Raw genomic sequence first — 20,353 nt, forward strand, 5'->3', positions numbered from 1 at the left:
ACACACACACACACACACACACCTTACATGCTTGCTGATTGTTGTATACTTACTGTGTTTAAAATACATGATAGTGGTTGTTGGCTGACGTTATTATTTATTAATCAGTGCTATTAATGGTTAAATAAACTCTGTTGTACCTTATAAAGAGCCTGTGGTTATTTTGTGTATGTGTTGTAATAACAGCTGGTTGTGACTGTGTGTGCTCAGATTCACCCTTCACTGTCCACTACTATTAATGTAAAATAGTGCTTTAAATATCAGCATTTTTGAGTGGACAGCCACCTTTTGAGACTGTTTTCCACATTTGGTTATTGGTCCCTGATTCCAGGTTGGTGCCCCGTAATTATTAATCCATATTAACCATTTTGATAATATTAATAATTGTATTAATATTCATAAATATATTTGATATTTTGCTAATAATGAAACCTGCCCTACCTGAATCCTAACGCTTTTTATTATGAGACCACATGCTATTTTATTCTGTAAACAAAGGAAAGCCACATAACTCACTTTCCCTCAATCCCTCCAGACTTCGCACCTGTGAACTCCCCCCATAGACCCAGCTTCCAGCTACCATTGGTCAGTCTAACCTGTGACCTGTGATATCACCAGGTCAATAAAAGGGTAAGCGACCATTGTTCTTTCTCTTTTCTCCTCACGCTACACCTGGACCTCAGAGAGGTCATTGAGCAGACCCACGGATGAAGAACAAATAATTATGGCTGCAACACGAAGGCCTGCCTTTGTCTTAAGATTTCTGGTTAGTGAACTGCTAACCAAGAATGAGCAAGCTCTCTCTCCTCTTGGCCTCTTCACTACAGCCAGACAGCTGTCCTTCAGCGTGTCCTATTTGGAGCAGACACACAGCAGAACTGAACTCTTTCTCTGATCTTACTGCAGTGCTGCGAAAGCCTGCCAAAGATCCCTGCAACAAGTTTAGTTAGCGTGAGCGTCTACTACACAAAGTCTGCCAGCTAATTTTAACAAGCAACTAAGGAAGTTTTCATCTGTTAGGTCATTTGGTATCCACATGCTAAGTTGATGTTAATTAACGTTATGCTTCACACATAGTCTTTGCATGCTAACTAACTCCTCCTAAATCCTACACCGATCACACACATCCACTCCAATTTGACTTCTAACATAGCCGCACTCTTTATCATACATGGCTCAGCTGCCATTTTGAGTTGGTTCCTTTGTTTAACGTCATTTGGCTTAGCCATCATTTTGAATTAGATTTCTTTTGTTTAACGCCATGCAGTCTGCCATTTTAGATCCAAGAAGCCATTTTTGATCAACCACACACACACACACACACACACACACCCTTTGTTCTGTAGTTTAGTGCATTTAGAGTAAGGCTTCATGTTGTGTGTTTTTGCTTTGTTTATCTTTTAATAAATGCTTGTATATATTTATGCTAGTTTCTTTAATGTTTCTCAGGAGTGAATTATTTGCCAACCTCTTCTATGTTGAACTCCAAATCCTTCAACCTACTAGCTATTAATGGTAATTTTGGTTATAGTTATTAATTTAATTATTAATCGGAGTTCCAAATAAATAGTTTAGTGTATTTTATGAGACTGAATCAATAAATCATTTTCTCTTTTAGAGTGGCGCCCCGAGGAACTTTATTTATTAAAGTTATTATTTATGATTATCTTTGATAATTTTCATAGCCAAATTTAATAGAATTGCACCTACACAATTTGGTGTCCCTTTAACCATTGTAAAGCCCAGCACGGTGTTGTATAAGTATATCAGTTATACCCACTTTAAAGTGCTTTGCAAATGAAATAGTCATAATACAATAAGACTGTTTGTAATCATCTCCTTCTTCCATTTTAATCACCCCTTTCACTTACTTCCAAAATCTCGAACAGTGAAGTTTCTGTTGCGAAGCTCTTTGGTGGACTTGAAGAAGAACCTCTGGCCGACAGGAGGAAGGTCCTTGTCCACAGCGCTGACCATCTGTATCACCTGGTCATGGAGTGAACAGAGAGATTCTGTTTAGCACACTGAATCAGAGAACCCTAGAGAGAAAAGTTAGTGGCTTGTAAATTAAACATTGCTGGTTCAAATCTCTTGGCTGACAGGGAAAATGTCAAGAAGGAAAATTAAACAGTAACTCCCTCTAATCTGGAGGTGTATGTTGTTACATTTTATAATAAATCTTTGTTACCTAGGGTAACCATTTAAATAATAAATGTCTGTGGTATATGTCGACACTGTTTTGTTAGTGTAGTATATATATACAATCAGTAGATCCTTTTAAGCAGATACAGTTCAGTTTACCTGTCCAACTCTGGAGTTTTCACAGACAAAGGTATCTGAAGGAATTGCCAGCTCAGGAGGGAACTCGTTCACATCCAGGACGTTGACTGTCACTGACACTTTGATAGACAGCAGAGGGTTGTCTGTAAGGGTCAACATGAAGTCATATATGACTACTCTCAGTAACACAACCTAATGTGTTAAATCCAACATACTGACAGTCAGTGTCAGAAAAGTTGGCTACAGTGTACACCCTGTGAGACATCACGGCAGAAGAACACTGAAAGGAAAATGCAAAAGTTCATAATTATGCTTTATGTTGCATTAAAACCCCTTAAAAACTTAATTTCATATCTAAGTATTTCCATATAATATTAAATATTCATGACTAAATAAGCAACATTCAAATTTAAGCTTGGAAGAAAGTTATTCTGCTTTCTCTTGACTACAAAAGAGCCTTTATCTCTCGCTTTAGCAAAAAAAAAAATGTGACTGGTCAGGAGAAAGAGATGGAGAGATGAAAAAGGAGAACAGAATGAGAGGCAGGAGAGACTGGAAGGAGAGACAGAGGACAAACTCACGAAGGAAAGAAATCAGGAAATAACAGAAAGAGAGCAGTAAGATGGAGAAGAACTGAATGTGAGTGATGAAGATCCGAGTGAGAAAGATGAGACAGGATCAGAGAGATAGACAGAAACAGAAAGTTATGGAGAGAGAGATGAAGACAGAAAGACATATGACCCAATGCCTGCCACAATTCCAGCTGGACCTCATGCCATGTTTGACGTCTGTTCATATTAATTCCATTTCACTCTGTAAAATAACATGATTTTAGTCATTGGTTATTTTCTGTTGTCATTTACCTGTAGTAGTAGTAGTATGTATTTTTATTTGAGGATCCCCATCCATTATCCTCCTATACTACCCAGCCAAAAGCATTTGCCAACCTATGCAAGATTTTCTTGATCTACCGCTGAACTAATATACATTTTAGACAAAAAACTAAATCACAGTCAGGTGCCAAAATGAACATCTTATTGCTCCTTAAAGAGGCCATATTATGCCTTTTCAGGTTTTCCCTGCCCTTTATTGTGTTGTATAGCATTTTTGTGCATGTAAAAGGTCTGAAAAGTCACAAAGCCCAAAGTCCATGCCAAAAGGAGGTCTTCGCTCCCCCAAAAACACTGCCTGACCTGCGCTGGAGCGAGGCTCTGAGCGTGCCCAATCACAGGGATGTGCCCATCCACTCGCTGCGCTAAAAGTAAGTGTGGAGATAGGTCTGGCTATGCAAGACTACTCTGCTCAGGACTACTCTTCAAGTTTCAGTATGTCGCTGCTTTTTCGATTGTGAATGAAAGTTAAGTTAGTTTCTTGATCGACGGATGGCTTTACTTGCTGCTAAAGTAACCACTAACTACTGCTAACTACAGCTACCGTTAGCTCTGTTAGTTGTGCAGCTAGATGCATATCAACGCATACAGATGGGAGAGGAGAGGGAGAGGAGGAGAGAGGTGCATCATAGGAAGTCTCCCCGCAGTCTAGGCCTATAGCAGCATAACTAATGTGTGGTTCAGGACTCAGCTGAGCCAGCCCTAACTATAAGCTTTATCAAAGAGAAAAGTCTTAAGCCAACTCTTAAATGGTGAGATGGTGTCTGCCTCCCAAACCCAAACTATGATCTGATTCTACAGGAGAGGAGCTTGATAAAGGAAGGCTCTGGCTCCCACTTTTGGAGACTCCAGGAACCACAAGTAACCCTGCATTCTGGGAGCACAGTTTTCTAGTTGGGTAATAGGGTACTATGAACTCTTTAAGATATTATGGTGCCTGACCATTAAGAGCTTTGTAAGTGAGGAGAAGGATTTAAAATTTTGGATTTTACAGGGAGCCAGTGCAGAGAAGCTAATACTGGAAAAATATGATCTCTTTTCCTAGTTCTTGTCAGTACATGTGCCGCAGCATTCTGGATCAACTGGAGAATCTTAAGGGACTTATTCAGGCAGCCTGATAATAAGGAATTGCAATAATCCAGCCTAGAAGTAATAAATGCATGGACTAGTTTTTCTGCATCATTTTGAGATAGCATGTGCCTGATTTTTGCAATGTTACGTAGGTGAAAAAAGGCAGTCCTTGCAGTTTGCTTTGTGTGGGAATTAAAGGACAAATTTTGATCAAAGATAACTCCGAGGTTCCTTGCAGTGGTGCTGGAGGCCAGGGCAATGCCATCTAGACTAACTATATCTTTAGATAATGTGTTTCAGAGGTGTTTGGGGCCAAGTACAATAACTTCAGATTTGTCCTTAAGGCATGCTTTAAGTGTTGCTAACTGATTAGTTTCATCTGGCTTGATCAATAGATATAATTGGCTGTAACCCTGCGAAACTCCATGACTAATTTTGGCGTGTACGGAGGATTCATCGTTAGTGCCCCAATTCGGTGCCTCATATCACTGTTTTCCAAGCTAAGTTACTTGTTTCAGACAGAGGATGAACTGAGGGTCTGCATAAAGGGCAAATAAGAATTTTTAAAAACGGTGAATCATGCAAAGCTACGATAGCGACAAAAAGTAATACACATTCATAAAGTCTCCTTCATGTTCATGACAGGTGTCATGTCAGTCTTATGTACACCTCTTCAAATAAAGTGTTACCCTAACTACCCTAAACAACAGTTGCAACTTGATACTCAAATAATATATATGCTTTACAAAGCATTTATTATCTATTTACAAGTTGCATGTTTATAATAGCATTCAAATAATACTTCTAGATGCTTCATAAACCATTTATTAAGCAATTGTAAAGTTTTATAAACATCAGTTGCAACTTTATAATAGCCATTCAAATAATGATTATAGATGCATTACACAGTATTTATTAACCGTTCACAAAGTATTAAAATTTATAAAATCAGCTGCAACGTTACAATAACCATCCAGATAATGTTTATAGATGGTTTACAAACCAGTTATTAAAATGTTACAAATATCTGGTCCATGTTTCTAGATGTTTTACAAACGATTTCTTAAAGGTTTACAAATCATTTGGTAGTCATTAACAAATACTTAATTCAGTATATAAAATGTTGTAATGTGTGCAACAATAAACTGTTAATAAATAGTTTAATATGGTAATCAGAATATAATTTTTATCTTCTTTTATCAGCTATGTTACAATAAATTATTTATAAACTAATTATTTTATATTGCACAACTAACGATAAAAAAACATCAATTATAGCATTACTAATAATTAGTAAACACTATGAATTAAATTTCATTGTTTGTTAACAGTAAAATACTTATTATAACTAATAATTAAAGTTTAATTAACTATCAATTTACCATTTATAAATGAAGGACACATGGGCTGGGGGAAGCCGGGATCAAACCGCCGGCCTTCCGATTGGTGGACGACCTACTCTACCACCAAGCCACAGCTGCCCGAGATATAGACAATTGCACACCAGGTACAGACTGGTGCAGTAGCAGTTTGATACTTAAAACTCATATTAAAACGGAATGCCAACTGTGTACACATACACATAGAAAAATATTCCAAACTGTATTCCTCTTGATCTGTATACGCCTGCACCCTGATAAGATGTCTAAAAATGTCCAAACTCAGTCGGAGACTTGCTGTAGAATGTCGGCTGATGTGATTCTACTTATTCTCTCCAGATGAGGAGCATCGGAGAGTTTCTGAGCCAGCCAACTGACCACTTCCTCTATGCTGGCAATTACACCCAGAAGTTCTTGAACTGGCACTGGGACTACATAGAATGGAATGCCAAAACACACAAGTTAGAATAATAAGTGCAATTATTTGGAGTACAAAAATAGTGCATATAGTGCAAACACTATTCAGAGTTCTAAGTTCTTGACTGGGGTGTTGCAGGATGGAGTTTTGTTTAGCAGCCTGACTGCTTCGGGGGTAGTCCTTGCTCGGATAGACCTGTATCTTCTTCCTGAGGACAGAAGATCAAACAGGTGATGAGCTGGATGTGATTTGTCCCTGATGATACTGTGAGATTTCCGCAGGCAGTAGGAGGTGCACATAGATGGTGTTGATGTCTGGTAATGCCTTCATGCAACTGGTGAACCACACTGACACAGTATGTCAGCACACTTTCAATGGCATAGTGGTAGAAATTCACCAGAAGCTTCTGTGGTAGGTTTGCTTTCTTCAATTTTCTCATTGAGGTAGAAGATCGGACAGAATTGGTGGGCCTCCTGAAATGCTTTTTACACACTGAACCTAAGAATCATTCCTGGGGAGGCTCTCAAGCACCTGCACATCTCAGTGGCCCACCTGGTTGATGAGAACACCAGCTTTTAGTAAGTGACTGTGTTTTGGTATCGATAGGGATAGATAGATATATGTTTGATTGGATGCATGGACAGACTGATTGACTGATTCATTCAATCAGTCATGTTTTATTCCTTTGATAAAATGCAGGTCTGCCCAATGGACGACTTAGAAGAGGAACTGACTCCTGATAGCGAGGCTGAGGCAGAGACAGAATTTGAAGGTTCTCCAGCCATGCTTTGTTTAAATGGCAAAGGCTAAGTCTATCCTTGCCTCTGTGACAGCATTTAAAACATGCCTTGCTCAACTGATGGAGCAGCAGTTGCTGGAGATATAGACACTACTAGCTCACTGAAGAGGAATCAGCCATCAATGGGTTAAATGACCAAGATGCAGCAATTACTGATCGAACTAAAGATGGATAAACCACTGCTGTGTCAAAAGACCAAGCTGCTGTCAGTACTGGTTCAGGTCCACAGGGATCAGCTGCTGATTGGTCAAAAAGTAAGTCAAGTAAATTTTATTTATATAGCTCAATAACACAAATTTGCCTCAAGGGGCTTTATAATCTAAACCCAAATGGAAGAAACCTCAGGAAGAGCAGCAGAGGAGGGATCAGAATCAGAATCAGAAATACTTTATTGATCCCCGTAGGGAAACTCTTTGTTTCAGTAGCTCGCCTTTACGTCAGTGCACACAGGAGAAAGTACTAGCAAACAATATGATACACTATAAAACACTATAAAAACAGGTCAGAAAATAAGTTAAGTATCAGGTCGGTATAAATATAAGATAAACTAAGTGTCAAGTTGTGGTAGTCTGCCACCTTTTCCTCCCCAGCCCTGTGTTCTCTGTTGTTTTCCTCTTCCTGGTGTGTCTTGTGGGTCCCCTACTTGTCTTTGGATGTGTGTGTGTGTGTGTGTGTGTGTGTGTGTGTGTGTGTGTATGTCACCTGCCTGGCTCCAGGAACCCCCACCTGCTGCTGATCAGCGGCACACCTGTCTCCTATCTACTCATCAGTCTCCACAGCTTATATGCCAGGCTCTTCCACTACACTGACATCAGATCGTCCCTGTACATTGTACGACAACTACGTCAAGGCTCTTCTTAAGCTAAGTACCTTTTGCAAGTGTGTTTTTCCTTCGTGTTTTTGATCCTGTCTTTTGCTCTGCCTGAAGGATTATCCGGTGCTGGTGATCACCGCTCCTGTCGTTTTCTGGATTCCTGTCAGCCTGTCTGCCTGCTTCTCCAGCCAGCTTCACCTTGCCTGTCGTCATCAGTCCACATGCCTGTTCACCATCACTGCTTCTTTCCTGGGGTTACCAAATTCGACATCGCTGGTTTCGCTCTGAACTACTACGCCCCTTCCCACTACCCTACTTTATTACAAATAAAGTGTGTATTGGATTATGAGACATCACGGTATTCTGCATTTTTTGGGGTTCGAAGATCGTACATACGATACAAGTACCAAATGGGTTTACCAGTTGATGATGATAGTACAGTATAATAATACAATGTAACAAAATAAGTCATAAGCAGAGGTGCGTGTACTGTTGAGAGTAATAGAGGTATATAATATCAATAACAATAAATAAGAAAAACTAACATGGGAAAACTAAAATGTATATAGTACACAGAATATTGCACAATTATTCAAGTATGGCAGAGATGTAATGATCAATGTCCAGTTTAGTGACCTAGGGTCATACAGACTAACCCTTAGAGGGAGGAGTTAAAGAGTTTGATGGCCACAGGCAGGAATGACTTCCTGTGGCGCTCTGTGGTGCTTTTTGGTGGGATGAGTCTTCCTCTGAAGGTGCTCCTTTGCTTGACCAGCATATCATGGAGTGGGTGGGAGACACTGTCCAAGATGGCATGAAGTTTGGCCAGCATCCTCCTCTCTGACACCACTGCCAGAGAGTCCCTTTCCCAGGATGGACAGGCATGCAATAGATGCCGTGTGTACAGAATAGACCAACATAGTAAAATTACAGTGTGGACAATCATGATGACAATATTATAAAAGACCCTGATGCACTCACTATTGATGAAACAGTCACTGATGTGCCACCTGATGAAGGTACAGCTGTCAAAGTTAGGAAGAGCCCACTAAAGAGGATCTACAGATTCTTTGGCAGCGTTATAAGGACTTTGGAAAGAAAAATAAATAGTGAATAAAAGAACGCTGTATGAGGATAAAGCCTTCTTTGCTTTGCCTGGTAAAGATCTTTATAATGCAACTTTACTTCCTTCCTGTGTGAGCTTCAGAGGTGCCAAGTCTACCAATCTTCCAAATGCAAAACAAAAATATGACCTCATTTGCCTGCTTGTGCATACCTTTAACAGTTGCTGAACTAGTGTCAAACATGTACATGCAATACAGAAATATTTTATGTACATGTTATGTTACAGGTTTTAACAATGGGTTACACACACTTGTCTATACTGAGTTCACTTGTTCTTGACACAGTTCTCTTCACTATCATGCAGCTCAGCACAACAGTTATTGCATCCAAAATGCAATAATGCAACTAAAACACTTCATACACATCTCAGGATCAACTCTTGTACCAGAGCACTGATAACATTTATCTCCCAACAAGAACCTAAAACACTTCACAATGACCTAAAACACTAACAGCCTTCTTTAAAGGTCTTTGAAGTAGGTTTATTTTTATTTTGCACAAACCAAGATTCCATTACAACAAGAAGAATGACACCTCCTTTACTAAGTGTGCTACCTTACAGTGTGTGTTACAGAAATTAATCAGATATGCTGCCATGTGCTTCATTAGGCTTTATTTTCCTAAGCTAAAGTAATTCCAGTAATGCAATACTAAACAAAAATGTAAATATTCATTATATGTATAGGGTAGCTGTACAATAGGGCTAGTCAACCCTGTCTTCTGCATTTGACCACAAGTTCTCATCCACATCACACCTTACGTCCTCTCTTGCAATACATCTGGGAAATAATCTTTTTGCATGCCTGATCCACTCCTCTGCAGATATGTCCAGACATCCAGCATGCATTGCACCCATGAAAGACATGTGATCATAAACTTTCCACCTCCATGACAAAAATAATTCCTGAATCGGGGTTGAGGAATGGCGATTAAGGTCGAAGGAACTTGACACCATCCTGTAGATCAGCTGTGGTTGTCTTTTCTATTTGTATTTTCAAATTCTTTAGATGTAGATGTAAAATTGTATGTAAACATATCCAAAATTGAACATGTCGAAAAATTTACATGTTTGAAATTCATAGAAGTTTGTTGGTGGTGAAATATGTGGTGAATGCTGAATGCTGAATTTGAAATATGTGGTAGTCGAATGCATTTTGTGTCAAAGCAATGAAAAGTTATCCACAGCTTCGTCCACATATGTGAAGAATTTTGAGCTCTGAACTCAGTACCATATAGAGAAATGTGTAACCAATTGTAAACAAAAGTGTAATGATAAACTTTGCGTGCCTATTGTGCTTACTTTAGTTAAGAACATAACTTAAGCTCTGCATTGCCCTTGTCCCCATTGTGAAGCATTTAAACGTGAGTATAAAAATGAATTTAAACAACACACAAACATTACTGTGGTTACCAATAACAAGTGAGATCTCCAGGTCTAATTTACAATCTTGTGTTTTACTTTATAACTGAACTGTGACAGAGTCAGAGGTTTTATATTGTTGCGTTATCTAATGAGACCTCAGCAGCCCTTTGCCTCCTCAAGAAGATTACAGCACGAAATCATATGGTGCACACTGGATGAGTTAAGCTGCTTGCTCAAATGTACTAAATTTAGTTTCCACCACAGTCAGTACAGCTGCAAATGCAATCAAACCAAAAATGCAGAGGACTGGGGGAGAGAGGGGCACAGCGATATGCAACTAGAAATTACAATGTAACAGATAAAGCTTCCCTTAGGAATTTATGACATTACTTTCTTTCTTTCTTTCATTAAAGGTTGCAGAGTGCACAAATTGTTAATATGCATGCACTTCAGGCAAATGGCCTGAAGTGAATACACAGTTGAATACACGGCTAAAACATGCAAAACCTCTGTTATGCATGTTTTACTACTAGCCCATTTACTACAAATCACTTTTTCTTTCTTCATTTCCTGATAAATGTAATGAAATATGATCAAAAGCTTCAGAACAGCTATAATGCAGTGAGATTAATTGTTAATGCTAAGCTAACATGGAACAAAACCTCAAAGTGCTCAGGAAAAATATTATTTTTAGTTAAGTTACCGATGAGCACAGTGAATATTTCATTCCCTACCTCAACCTGTAATGTTCATCTCCTGTGAATGGGGCTTAAATCATACTAAACTAAGTTCACAGAGGTACAAACATGATGAAAATGTTTAAAAACTGATGAGCAGACTATGTGTTGTGGACTCTCATTACTGTGTGTTAGAATTATGTTCCATCACCATGGTTTGGATTGTGTGATACTACAACAAATCGGACACACATTTTTCAGGTGAAAACGTTAGCAAATAAATGTTACATTTTGGCATTTGGCACTTTTTTATCTCTCTAGGTTACAGAATGGCTTTTGTCATTATAAAATAACAATCTCTGGTTTAAACTTTCATTCAACGTACAAATCTTAGTAGGAGTGGCTGAATCAACAGACACAAAGATGTGTGCAATCATCCAGACCCCAACAATTTCATTGTTAGACTGTTAACTTGCTTCCAGTTAGACTTTTAGCAAAAGATAGTGTAATGATAATTAAACCCTTTCACATTAACCTCTGTTCTCTCGCACAATTGTTTAAGAGATCAAACTGGTGTAAACTGGGATTTGTTGGGTCTTTGTAAATAATACTATAAAAAGTACGGTCTAGACCTGCTCTATAGGAAAAGTGAACAGTGCTTTTAGACCTTCTACTTTTGGAAGTGATACTCTGTGGAGCTGCACACTCATTCTGGTTTGTCAAAGCTAAAACTTCATCCAGTAAAATTGTACTGTAAGGATGCTTGTTTACATCACAAATAGCTGCATCTTCTTGGCCCACAGAGTCCAGTAGAAGCTTAAGGAGCAAAACAAAAACCAAATGCTTTTATGCCAATAATGTCCCAACTTAAGCATTTTGTATGTTCTTATGCACTTTGTGTGTTCTCCAGTGCTCAACATTCAATACGAGTCCCGTGCTCTTTAATATTACTGTTTTATTTAGATTGATATACATTTAAAAAAACAATTATCTTTTGTTCTTTATTATTATTATTATTATTGTTACGCTGTTTTTTGTCTATCTACTCCTGTACCGCTACTGTTACAAAGTTCGTCAAATCATATTTTGCTGTATGTATGCTATTACTTTTCTTTATTTTCAGTGATTTTAGATAATTTTTTAAAGTATCACAATTTATAATGGGAAGTATATGGGAACAATGTTTGAAAGCCGAAATCTCAAAAACTACAAGTACTAAAGCATTCATACTTTAGGGATAGCTGCCCCGTTGTGGAAATGTTTAACAAGGAAGTTTTTCCCCGCCACTGTCACCAAGTGCTTCATAAACATCCCTGACCCTCAGCCTGATAGCCTCCAGCCTTCACTCCAGCCTGCTAATCTTCATTCTGCTAGTCACCAACCTGCACCTGAGTCTGATTTCCAGCCATCTAGCCACCAGCATGCTAGTCCCCAGCCTGCTTCCCGGCCTGCTAATCCAGCATGAACCCCACCTTGCAGCTCGGCCTGCTAGCATCAAGTTCGCTAGTTTCCAGCCCGCAAGCTTCCAGCCTGCACCTTGGCCTACTAGCTGCTACTGCTGCCGAGCGCCCCAGAGCCATCATCAGTCCTGCCTGGTCCCCAGTCTGTGGACCGGTTCCTGCGCCGCAACCACGTGCTGCTTTGGCTGGGCCACAACCTCCTGAACCTGCTGAGCTACTGGATTCGCCTGTTCCTGAGCTGCAAACGCCTCCTGATCCAACTGAGCTGCAGCCTCCTGGTTTCCTGGCATCACTGGTTCCACTGGCCCCTCTGCCAGTCTCTCTGTCGCTGGCCCCCTGCTCAGATCTCCAGTCGTTAGACCCCAGTCCTGATCTCCAGCCACGTCGCCGGTCTCCCAAGGGGTTTCGCCTTCGCCACCGGCCTTCAGTCCGACCTCCCTGAGTTCCGCACGTCTAGCCATCTGCCGGACCAGCTCTGCCCTTCGGCCCTGCCTCCAGGCCTGAGGTTTTCTGCTCAGACTTTGCCCTGCCCCCGGGCCGTCCACCGGAGGTCTTCAGCTTGGCCCTTGGTTTATTGTTCTTCGTCAGTTCGTCCCCGTTGCTATGTTGTCTCTGTCTTGTCTGCCTTTTGGACTTATGTCTGCCTGCCTGACAGCCTACCTATCTGCCTGTCTACCGGTCTGCCTACCTGTATCTGCCAGTAAGCTCTTAAACCACTCAAGTCATCATTCTGCCTCCTCTCTCTGCGTTTGGGTCCTTTCCCGGTTCCTTGCTTGCCAACGGCGTGACACTACTACTACTACTACAACAACAGTCTTTACTACTACTACTACTACTACTACTACTACTACTACTACTACTACAACAACAGTCTTTACTACTACTGCTCCTACAACAGTCTTTCTCAGAAGTCTCTGTCTTTTTTAAATGTTAATAAATTCAAACCTTGAGCTGTTTCAGGTTTAATTCAGAATTCAAACCTATCCTTTAAGTTCTACTACTTCTGCATCCATTTAGCTACAGAAACCATCCAAGCAATTTTCAAGTCTTATATCATTATATAGTTTTAGCTATAGACTACATTTAAACCTTGAAATGGTCCACATCATTCATGCAGTATGAGGTCTATTCAACTTTTAAATCCAATTCATAGTTGGAAGTTACTCTGAAGTGCATTCACTTACAGAAGGAAATCCCAGCACTCAACTAACGGACCTTTAAACCATACAGTATAGAAGAAAGACATGCATGAATACATGTGTCTCCCAGCATTCATGCACACACACACACACACACACACACACACACACTCTTCTGTCTCTCTCTGTCTGTCACACTTCCTGTGTGTCTGTCTCTCTCTCAAAATGTTTAGCTCTCTAATGACATTTACACTATGATTCAGCTATTTTCTAACTTATCTTTTCATTCATACTTTTTGAACAAAACTCCATTCAAACCTTATGGTGTTCCACAACTTTCACACATTTTTGGTATTATTCAGCATGTATCCAACAGCCAGCATTCACACCCGCAATTTATTCAGAAATTGTTTCTCTAGTTTTTGTTTCTTGTTATGTGAACACATTTGCATGATCTGATTTATTAGGGATAAATCATGTTGTCACATACTGTTGTCTGAAACATCTACACCTAGGAAGAGGCTTAACATTATCATTTACCACTTACCACAAGTGGTAAATTATAGTGGTAAATGATACTGATACCAGTATATTAACTCAAGTTTCTCAACCTTGGGATTGGGCGCCCAAGAGAGGTCGTTGCAGATGGAGTGACAGGAAAAGACTGATGTATTGAAATTTTATATCCTGTACTTGTACTAAATAAAGTGGGGTCTCTCAATCAAGCCAGAAAAAGTTGAGTAGTCCTGTATAATCCTAATACATGCTAATGTTTTGTATGTATTTGCATAGTTTTTTGCAACTGTATGTTTAAACAAACCCTGTAGAGTTTTTGATCACTATAGCACTATAGAGAAAGGTTTTTGCATGTGGGTATGTAAGTCGCACCTGAGTGTGAGATTTAAGTTTGAATCTAAATCCTGAATTCCTACTGGATGAGCCGCCTCAGGAGCGCAGGAAACTCCTGCAACAAAGCAACCAAGCCTATAAAGTTCAGAGCACACCGCTCGCTCATCACCTTTCCACTGCAACGTCAATTACTACAGGAGGTGACTTAACATTGAATTTCAAATCTTACTTCAGACTGTTTTTGTGTTTGCTGAACACATTTTTGCATCCTGAAAGAAATACACACCACATAACGATCTCATACCTGCAGAAGGAAGACACCATTTTCTTCACGGAGAAAATGCTACGCCCCCATCGACTCTGCTGTTTTTCCTCTGATGCCATCCGAAGATCAGCTTTGCCTTTGAACCCACCACCGTCAGTATCTAAGCCTGGGAGGACTCCGTCAGATAACCCAAACAGACTGAAATCATTTTATCACTACCAAGAGCGATTTCAAGTACGAGGCTTGTGTCTGGGCAGAGATAGGTGTATTACTGTGTGTTACTTTTACCAGAGCTTCGGCTGCCGAATACAAGTTTGCTGCCAGGTTCCAGTGTGATAAAGGGACAATTATTGTGTCTTGCCGTGGGTTTTAGGATCTTTTGTACCTTGCTTTGTGTGCCTTGATAATGAACTAATTTTCAGATACAAAGGACTTGCTTTCTTAGATTTATAATGAAAGAGTGTTGATATAATTATGATTTCTTGATGAGAACATGCAGGTTTTTGTAGAATCACTATGATCTATTGGTGAAATTATCACAATTAAATTCTCATAATGAAGAGTTACCCATACTTATACATGTTAAAAATATAAAACTAAATAAAAGCTTGTACACTAAAAAATAACGAAAGTAATTTTCACATCAAGGTACAGTGAGAAAAAGACAAAGACAAAACTCAACTAAAAATTCTCACTGTTAAAAGAACAATGGAGCCAGAACATATGGGATTTAATTTGAAATTAAAATAGGAATTTGTCATTTGAACACTAAAACATTACACATTGACTGGCAGTATCTAAAGTTTAACAGTGATGAAAGTGTGGAAGCAGTGGAAACATGGTTGAGCACAATGTAGAACAAAATGACAAAAATGCAGGAACACATAAAATGAGGCTTATGTCCATGAATCTATTTCCCCAGTGCATGCTGGGAGGCTGCTACAGCAAACGCGCCTTGAGTAGCTACTCTGACAGAGGAAGAGCAACTTGTGTATCTGTTTACAGCGCAGTCAATCCAGAGAGGACTAGTTGTGTCCCTCTCTTTTAATAAAGACTGAAGAAGATAGTCATAATATTGAAGTTTAATGTCAAATGTATTCCACACCATGTCCAGTATGTGCATGCCACAGTGTTACGGCCACTGGCACCCACCCCGTGTGTGTCTAACCCTTTTCAGTGTTTTGATATTTATACTAAGTAGGATTTGTGGTCCCATCCTACTTCCCACTTCCTGCCTGGAGAGCTGAAGATCCTGATAGGAGCGGCACCCGGTCCAGCTCTCCAATCCGGGAAGGCAATTCAGGGGAACAGCTTGCCACTGTGCCTCTCGTTGCTGTGTCAGCTTAATAGCTGTTAATCGTTGTGCAAGCTTTTGTGAATTAGAATTGAGGGACTCGTTACTACCTGGGGACTGGGCCAGGTATAGTTTAGACTACTGATCGCACACACACCCAGGATTTCCTTCTTTAGAATCACTAGGCTGTTTTTGACTGTTCTTTGGTTTTTGCATCAGGTTAAGATCAGGTAATGAGGTTTTATTTCCTTTTTTATTTCTTTTATGTAAAGCTAGCTGTAGCTCTTATTTTAAGAGTCATCTTTTGGTTATACTTATTTATTTTATTTGAACAACACCCACAGGCCCTTTTTTCTTTGTAGTTTGCCTCTTTTTTGTATATATCAGTTTTCCAAGTTCCATGGAGGCTTGGCGCTTAGGCACCCACAGAAAGGGAAAGACTATTTAGAGATTGCAGTAACCTCTTGGAAATATACAGCAGTAAGGACATTGTCAGTCATTTTTGTTTGACCAAAGAAACTATCCAGAGCCTGACTGAGTTAGCAGAAATACTGAGCCTTCCACATTAAGAGGCTACAGCAGCTCAGGTCTGCTACATGTCTGTACAGCACTGTGATTTCATGCTACTGGAAGTTTATTGTGTTGTTACACTTTTTGCTAAACCTTTCCAGTAAAAGGTCCCTGTAACTGCTGGATGATACAGTTTCTGCTGGAATGGACAGAGCTGCGTGATTTGACTCAGCTGCTTGGTCAGTCAAAAGCATGACTGACCAAGCAGGGTCAGTCATGCTTTTTAGTTTGAAAAAAGTATTAATTTACCAAGAATTTATGGCAAATTAGTCTGATTTAAGAAAAACTAGACAGCATTGGGCAACAGATGAATTTAGACATCTATCTCATATCTGACTATTTGTGATGATGTGTGTTATGATGTGTGTTTTGATGTGACTGTCTTTGCACAGTTTGTAGGCTATATATAGAGATTAATGTTTCAGGCATTCAGGCATAAATTCTGTACAGATTGTGCATTGGTAGCAATTTGAATAACATGCAGGAAAGGCAGACTCTGCCACTAACAATGAAAACTACTATATAGAGAAGTAATTACAGAATATCAATAAATGGCTATTACTGAAAAAATGCCGACCATAAACAATATCAAAAATGGGGTTTGATTTTTAGGATTGTAACTTTAAAAAGTTCATAATACGATGTCAGACACGGTGTTTTCTCTCTGGGCTGTGTATGCTTTGTTTTAGATGCGGGATGTTTTTGGTGTAGAATACTTACTGACTTTGGTTGCCACCACAGTGATATTGTGCTGCACAGCTGTCTCTCTGTCCAGGTATTCATTAGTGGAAATGGTTCCTTCAACAGTGTCAATGTCAAAACAGCTGTCAGACTGTGTGTGCCATTCCAACGAATACCTGCAGAGATAACAGCACAGAGGGAAGCAAGTTGCAGTGGTGGGCTGCATCATCTGTCATCAAAGGACACAGATTTCAGAAATGCTCTCACTCCAACAGTGGGGCTGTCATAGTTTGAGGTTTTGTCCTGTTTCCTGTTTTATTTTGTAGTGTTCTCCTCTCCTCGTGTGTCTTGTGGCTTTACTTCCTGTCTTTGTTTGCTTTCCCTCCAGTTTAGAGTGTTGGCCCCACCTTGATTGTTTGCACCTGTGTCTCGTTGTCTCCCTTACCTCAGTGTATTTAATCTGGGGTTTTTCCTTTGTTCACTGTTTGGTCGTTGCCCTTGTCGTGTGCATTTTGGTTGTGCTTTGTTCCTGTGTCATGCATCCTGGCTTTTGGTTACCTGTAAGTTTTGATGGACTGACTTTGTTTCCTTGGATCTTGCTTGTACTGTGAACTTTTGTATTTTTGCCTGCTCCCTGTCGGATTTGTTTGCTCGTTGGACTTGTTCCCTGTTTTTGACCGCTGCCTGCTTTAGGCCTGTGGTCGTTCCCTACAGTTGGCCGCGGCCTCCATATTCTCTCCCTTGTATGCAAAGCTGCCTCCCTGTTCTGCCTGCCCCACTACACAAGCCAAGCCAGAACCTACACTCCCCGTCTCTGTGGAGGAGCCTCGCCGCTCTGGAAGATCTCAGATCCCCCAGTGATTGCTTGCAGTATATAATTAAAAACTGTTGCTACCTAATCCAAGTACCACTTTCTTGTGTTCTGCATTTGGGTTCTTAAATCGTGCACCATAACGGGCACAGTAAAGAAAATATTTGTCACAGGAAAACCCATTAAACAGCAAAGTGCTAGTTTTTTTGTCTTTAAGTAGCAGAGCAGTTTGGTGTTTTAAGGTTCAGTTTGGGACTCCCATAAATATGATCCACCAAAATCAAAACAATTATAGCTGTATTTGTTTTCAAACCAGGATAGATAGATAGATATAGATAGATATATATAAAAACAATAATAAACCTCCAATCCACATTTGGTGTACATTAATGTTTCTTCCAACTGTTCTGTCCAACAACAAGCTCATATATTAAATTAAATAAATACAAAATAGGCTGTTAGTGATACTTAAATTTCTACTTGGTAAACACTTGCGTTATAACGAAGTCTGAACTTTCCAGGACTGGAATTTAAATAATACTAAATCTAAACCAGAAATCTTACTGAAACAATGTTTAAGTTCTCTTGTGTACTTTGACATTGGCTATAAGCTGTGCTGTTAATATTGTTTCCACTGACTAATGAATTCCTTGTTACCTGACAGCACTGCTGCTGGCATCCAGGTCGTGAGCCGTCACAGAGCCGATGACGGTTCCTGGAGGAGTGTCCTCGTACACATCCATAGTGTAGGAGGGCTTGGTGAAGACAGGAGGTTCATCCATGTCCAGGACATTCACCTTGACTGTCGCTGAGTCCTTGAAGGGCCCCAGGTGAAGGAAACGGGGGTCCAGCTGTGTGTTGGATGCCTCAACCTTGAAGGTGTATGACTTCTTGGTCTCATAGTCAAGAGTCTGCAGAAATACAAGAATAAAGGAATGGAGAGATTCAATCATAAGAGAATAGAAGTGCACAAATAATTATATCTCAAATTGCTATTTTAATGTGTGACCTTTAATGGCGTGTCTACACAGGAGACATTTCATCTCACACAAGTCTGACAGAACAGATATACTTCTATTTGAATCATTCCAGCTGTCTACACAACACTATGAAACATATCTAATCATTTTACCCTTTCCATCTTATCAAAGGTATTTCTGTCTATAATTGAGTCCCAAAAACATTATTTTGTTAATACAATTGAATAAATCTGCCAGCACAAAAGGAATATTTCAACCTGTTTCCAATAAATATCAACTAGAAGACTTTCATAGACACTATCTTGAAACAAAACAATATAAGACAGGCCACTGGACTAGAATCAAGAAAAATTAAACTTTATTTAATAAAAATACTTTAAAAAGTTGATTGGCATTAAAAGCTAATTTCAAATACTCTAACATAATTGTGACTTATAATTAGAAGAGTCTATTTCAAAATTATGAGAAAACAAGTAAGAAATGTGCTGCACATTTAGTTCACTCAACACCACAGTCTGATTAATTTTCTAATCCCTGTTTCGCTCACTCTCTGTACAATGTGAATAGTATTTCTATGCTGGATTACAACCTGGTTATTTGATTAAAGACAGTAATTTAGGGATATGAAACATAGGTATTGTCAGAGAGCCAACACAGACACCACCAGCTCCACCTACTGCAATCAACAGATCTCACTCACCTGAGTACTGATCACACACCTGCCACCAATCACCAACCCCACACTATAAAGTCACACTCCCCCGGTTCACTCACTGTCTGGTCTCAAACCTACTATGAGATTCAACCTGATTGCAGTAGCGCCTGAAGATTTCCCAAGGACTTTGGACTCCACTCAACCGTTGTGTGTTTCCTGTCTCCTCCAGTGGACTGAACAAACTACTGATTATCAGATAAGACTCATAGACTTTCCTAGCTCCAGCCCCTTGTCTCCATTGTATTTGCTTTACTCAGTATTCTGTCTTGATTTATAATAAACTCCCTTGTCATTGTACTGACCTCCGTGTCCCGTGTCTACCTGCTGACAGGTATAGCCACAAAACTGAAATTATGTTCATTTACACAGCGGCCCTCTTCAAGACATGGCCTCAAAATCAGAATAACTATTACAAACTAGTTGGAGCTTTCGGGGCCCCAGGAGACTTACCCGCTTCTCCTGATTTTATAATTCAACCTTTTTCAGCACCGAAGCAGCTGTTAGCATTTGGCCAAAAGTCTGTGTGCACCCCCTTTAACCTGATCCAAGTACCACAGAAACATACAATATTAAATTTCATGGTAAGGCTCTTGTAATCATGAGATACTTAGACACTTAATCATAATTCTGAGATGCAGCTCTTATAATTATGAGATACCGAAGTTGTAGGGAATCATGGTTTAAATGGCATCAACATTTGTGTAAAATAATTATATTATTATTATAAGAATTATTATTGTTACTGATAATTAATAATAAAATTGAACTTAAAT

At 39.6% G+C, this 20,353-nt stretch overlaps 1 protein-coding gene across 5 annotated transcripts in view; it reads right to left on the reverse strand.

Moving 5' to 3' along the window:
- LOC122886422 (cadherin-12-like) overlaps nt 1-20,353 on the reverse strand; it is a 149,213-nt gene that overhangs the window by 19,881 nt on the left and 108,979 nt on the right. For all 5 annotated transcript variants that reach the window (XM_044218607.1, XM_044218608.1, XM_044218606.1 and 2 more), the window contains 4 exons: nt 18,543-18,796; nt 17,114-17,250; nt 2,302-2,423; nt 1,872-1,986 (listed from right to left, as the gene is read on the reverse strand). In XM_044218607.1, coding sequence (XP_044074542.1) covers nt 1,872-1,986; nt 2,302-2,423; nt 17,114-17,250; nt 18,543-18,796 — 628 coding nt within the window. The remainder of the gene's footprint in view (nt 1-1,871; nt 1,987-2,301; nt 2,424-17,113; nt 17,251-18,542; nt 18,797-20,353) is intronic.

This window comes from Siniperca chuatsi, linkage group LG13, assembly GCF_020085105.1.
Source record: "Siniperca chuatsi isolate FFG_IHB_CAS linkage group LG13, ASM2008510v1, whole genome shotgun sequence".
Lineage (NCBI taxonomy): Eukaryota > Metazoa > Chordata > Actinopteri > Centrarchiformes > Sinipercidae > Siniperca > Siniperca chuatsi.